The sequence below is a fragment of the Sinocyclocheilus grahami genome, unplaced genomic scaffold, assembly GCF_001515645.1.
Source record: "Sinocyclocheilus grahami isolate Dianchi unplaced genomic scaffold, SAMN03320097.WGS_v1.1 scaffold17385.1, whole genome shotgun sequence".
Taxonomy (NCBI): Eukaryota; Metazoa; Chordata; class Actinopteri; order Cypriniformes; family Cyprinidae; genus Sinocyclocheilus; species Sinocyclocheilus grahami.
In genome coordinates, this window is record NW_015516592.1 from 164 (window position 1) to 4,471 (window position 4,308).

The 4,308-nt window shown below is 37.5% G+C and overlaps 1 protein-coding gene across 1 annotated transcript; it reads left to right on the forward strand.

The window, feature by feature from the left end:
• Positions 1-1,427: 1,427 nt before the first annotated feature.
• Positions 1,428-3,093, forward strand: LOC107579439 (coiled-coil domain-containing protein 6-like; the record flags this gene model as incomplete). Its single annotated transcript, XM_016265273.1, has 2 exons — positions 1,428-1,955; positions 2,944-3,093. Coding segments are annotated over exons 1-2 (444 nt in total), but the record flags the coding sequence as incomplete, so codon positions are not given.
• Between the last annotated feature and the right edge of the window lie 1,215 nt (positions 3,094-4,308).

Here is a 4,308-nt window from a genome sequence, read left to right on the forward strand (position 1 = left end):
TGGTTATTTGAGGTCTTCTCTTTTAGAAACTAGCAGCTATGATGCCACCATAATGTTTCAAATGTCTTACAAAAATCTGATTTAAAAATAAAATAAAGGCATTGATTTTACAAACCTATTACATCTCCTTTTTTTATCTAGTTTCTTTTTTTCCATCAGTTTGTGCATTACATCATAGTTCAATGTATTATTCATGTATGTAATATGTATCTAGAGTATATGCTTAATGAGGCAGCATGATATTATAATTATTTATTATCAAATTTGAATATGGCTGCAGAGATCTTTATGTATAACAACTCCATTCATAGCTGGATTCCTATCTATAGTTTTGGCTATTTATGATTTATTTTATGATGATTTAATTTTCTCTTTTAACGGGCTACATACGTGCTTCCTTTGAATGAAGTAGGTTTCTCACTGTTCTTGGAAATTTGGTTTTGCATTTCTCTTGTAGTGCCTCAAATAGATGCTAACTTCTCTATAAACATTGCTTATATCATTACTGAAATAAGAGCCATGAAAACTTGCTGAGCAAACCAGCCATGATTTATCAACTGTGACATTTTGACTATATCAAGTTAAACTAAACATGCTTCGTCTCTGTATAAAACACATTACAAGTGATAATGGTNAAAAGGTGCCACGGTGCAGAACAAACGGTGTCTCCAAAAGGTATTTGGACACTTAATAATGTATGAATTTCACTTCATTGCATTTGATAACAAAATATCAAAATGAGTAGAATTTGCAAACAAATGAAGCTAGACCACAGAAATGAATCCCATTAAGTGAGCCATGTCAGCTATGTTTGACAGCCGAAAAGTGTCTGAATACTATATTAATTTTGAACAGTAAAGCTATTGTTTTATAATTTAATATCTAACAATGTATTTATGTGCATTGTTTTGCTTTACAAGTGTGTTGTGTTATATTTATTTTTTTACGTTAATTTACTTTATTTAAAATGTTGCTATATAGAGCAATGACATTCATACATTTGTGTCAGCTTAAATCTCTGAATATTTTCAGGATCACTGTATTACACAAACTTTACCATATTTTACAAAACACACATATCGGTGTAAAATGATTGAGGACCATAAAATTACGCACTGAACTCCAGTTATTTGAGTCAGTTATTTTGGTGGGATTTCTGCATTTTGAAAGTCATGACCATGAGAGAAATGTGTTGTTACTCATGGAGAACTTAACTAAATAATCTATATAGAGTCTCTGAGCAGGTATGACACATGCACATTAAAGCGGGGAAAAGACTTGTTTTAGTCGTGCATGAATCGGTTAAGTGAATTATTCAAAGATTCACTTATAACACACAGGAAGACTCACTTGTCGTCTTGTCATCTACTGGCGTATGTAACCCCAAATAAAGGGTAATTGAACGAATCCTTTTGGTGACTATTCCAAAGATTCGAGTCACTTGGATAAATCAAAAAACCCAAACACACTGTCCTCTCCACCACATGACGGCGCCACCCTCCTCATTCGCCTGCACTTTCAGCACGCCCAGTCATTTCTTGGACCGTTCCCTTTCCAGTCGAGCCACACTTGCGCTAACCCTCTTTCTCCCTGGACCGTGAAATCCACTCCCACTCCACTCGAAGACCGTCGCGAGCACAAGGAAAGAAGCGTGCGACGCCATGGCGGACAGCGAGAGCGACACGGACGGCGCGGGCAGCAGCAGCAGCTCCGCCACCCCGCAGTCCTCCTGCACCTCGGCGGCCGCCTCCAACACCACTACGACCACAATGAACGCCGCCACCAAAGCACAGGGCGTCGTGATCTCCCAGTCCCGACTGGAGGAGCTGACAAACCGACTCGCGTCGCTGCAGCAGGAGAACAAAGTGCTGAAGATCGAGCTCGAGACGTTCAAGCTGAAGTGCAAAGCGCTGCAGGAGGAGAACCGCGACCTGCGCAAAGCGAGCGTCACCATCGTGAGTCAGCCCGTGTTTTTATTGCTTTAATCCCCGCGGCGCACCTGACAACACCGCCACGGCATGCGAAGAAGTCTGAGAAACATTACAAACCACATTGGGGTGCAATATTAACTTATTTGGGGGCAAAAAGAAGCGTTTGAGTCTATTTAGCTTGCTAGCATTCTAGCTAACTGTGAAAAGAACCAACAACAAAAGCCAGCACTTTAATAGCATTAGTGTTAATGTATATCACAGGCCATCTGCTTCAAAATAGTTTACATTTCTATGGACTATTAAAACCCACAATGAATGTGTCTTTGTACATGTTTATTATCTTAACTCCGGTGGGTTTGTGTACTGACCACATAAGGCGTTTACTGATTTACCACATGCTTTATCATCATGGTTTTAATGCAGGACGTGTTTTTGCACTTCTGATTCTTTGCGTTAAGCGAATGAGGTTGTCATTAGTAGTTTATATTTGAGGCCTGTGTCAGGGTGGGAAGTTGGCACTCTGAATATTTGGCTCTAATGCGTCAACATCCTGTATGTGAATCAGCCCTTCACTCAGACCATCTGCATTTAGACAAAGAGCCAGCACTCAAGTGTCACTGGAGAAACACTGACACTGATATCAAGTGCGTTTGCATTTACGACAATCTTTAATGATGGAAATCGATAGTGGCAGTGTGTTGTTTGTTGGTCGTGCAGTTGTTCACTGCGTGAAATGCATCTAATGCATGATGTTGACATTCATCTTTTGAGTAGTGCTGGTGGATTTGGAATGATTTTATAATGCATAATAGGATTTATGTGTCTCATTGTCAATAATTAGGTAATTAATGCCTAAATTCTTTTGTAATAGGAATTTGTGGTCAAATTTGATACTTTCAGAATCATGTTTTAAGATCAAACAATGTGATTGCTTGTTTACTGAAACGTATGGAAAGATTATGCCAGTTATTTTTCCAAAATATATCTGTAAGAATAGAGTGTTTTCCTGCAGCAAGCGCGGGCAGAACAAGAAGAGGAGTTCATCTCCAACACTTTATTTAAGAAGATTCAGGCTCTGCAAAAGGAGAAGGAGACGCTCGCCGTCAACTATGAGAAAGAAGAGGAGTTCCTCACCAATGACTTGTCCAGGAAGCTCATGCAGGTGAGAAACTCTAGAAGGAAAGAGCCCATCAGTGGCGTTTGAGGTCAGGGGTAGGAAACGTGATCACTTGCCCTTAGTATCATCCCTAAAGATAACTTTCAAGTTGACATACAGTATCTATGTCATTACAGATTTATTGTTCAACAGCTTTCTTATATAATGCTGATTTTGGTTGCTGTTAAAGGTAAGCATAAGCAAACAATGGTAGCTGATTATATCGTATGAGAGTTTGTTTTGTAGATGGTCACTGAATCTGGCTCCTCTGCTGAGACCAGATGACATTGTTTATGGTGCATGTGTTTAGTAGGTGTGCTGTATTGTGTGGAGGAGTAAGGAGAGATAGTGGGATTAGTGTGCGTACTAATGAGTCATGCCAACTATGTTTACACTACTGTTAAAATGTTTGGGGTCGGTAAGATTTTATAATGTTTTTGAAAGAAGACTTGTATGCTCTCCAAGGCTTGCCTCTATTTGATAGAAAAAAAAATACAGTGAAAATATTGAAATTAATACAATTTTAAATAACTTTTCCATTGTAATTTTAAAAAAATGTAATCTATACCTGTAATGGCAAAGCTGAATTTTCAGCAGTCATTACTCCAGTCTTCAGTGTTGCATGATCCTTAAGAAATCAATCTCATATGCTGATTTGGTGCTTAAGAAAACAGTGCTGTTGTGGAAATATTTTTTCATGATTCTTTAATGATTCTTTGAATAGAAAGTTGAAAGGAACAGCATTTATTCGAAATATAAATAATTAGTAACATTGTAAATGTCTGTACTGCATTTACTGCTTGATCAATTTTATGTGTTCTTGATGAATAAGTATTAATTTCTTTAAAAAAATTACTAACCCCAAACTTTTGAATGGTAGTGCTAAAAACAATATTAACAATTAAAATTTGGCCCTGTATGGCAGAGTTTTATACTAATAGTTAGCATTGTCTTTTATCCATCTACCATTGTCTCTTTCTCATTGATTATATTTCAGTCTTTTATAGCTTGCAAACATTTTTTTTCCATGATGTATTGAGTTTTGAACGTTGTTGCAAATTCATCTGGTTAAAATATGTTGCTATGGTAATGCAACACAAGCAAATATGCATGAGCATTTAAAATAGTTACCATGAAGAATGAATTATCATGTTATCGTTTGTAAGGACACGAGGGAAAAAAAATGTGGCACCAAAACGTCACTTTGAATCACAGCTCATT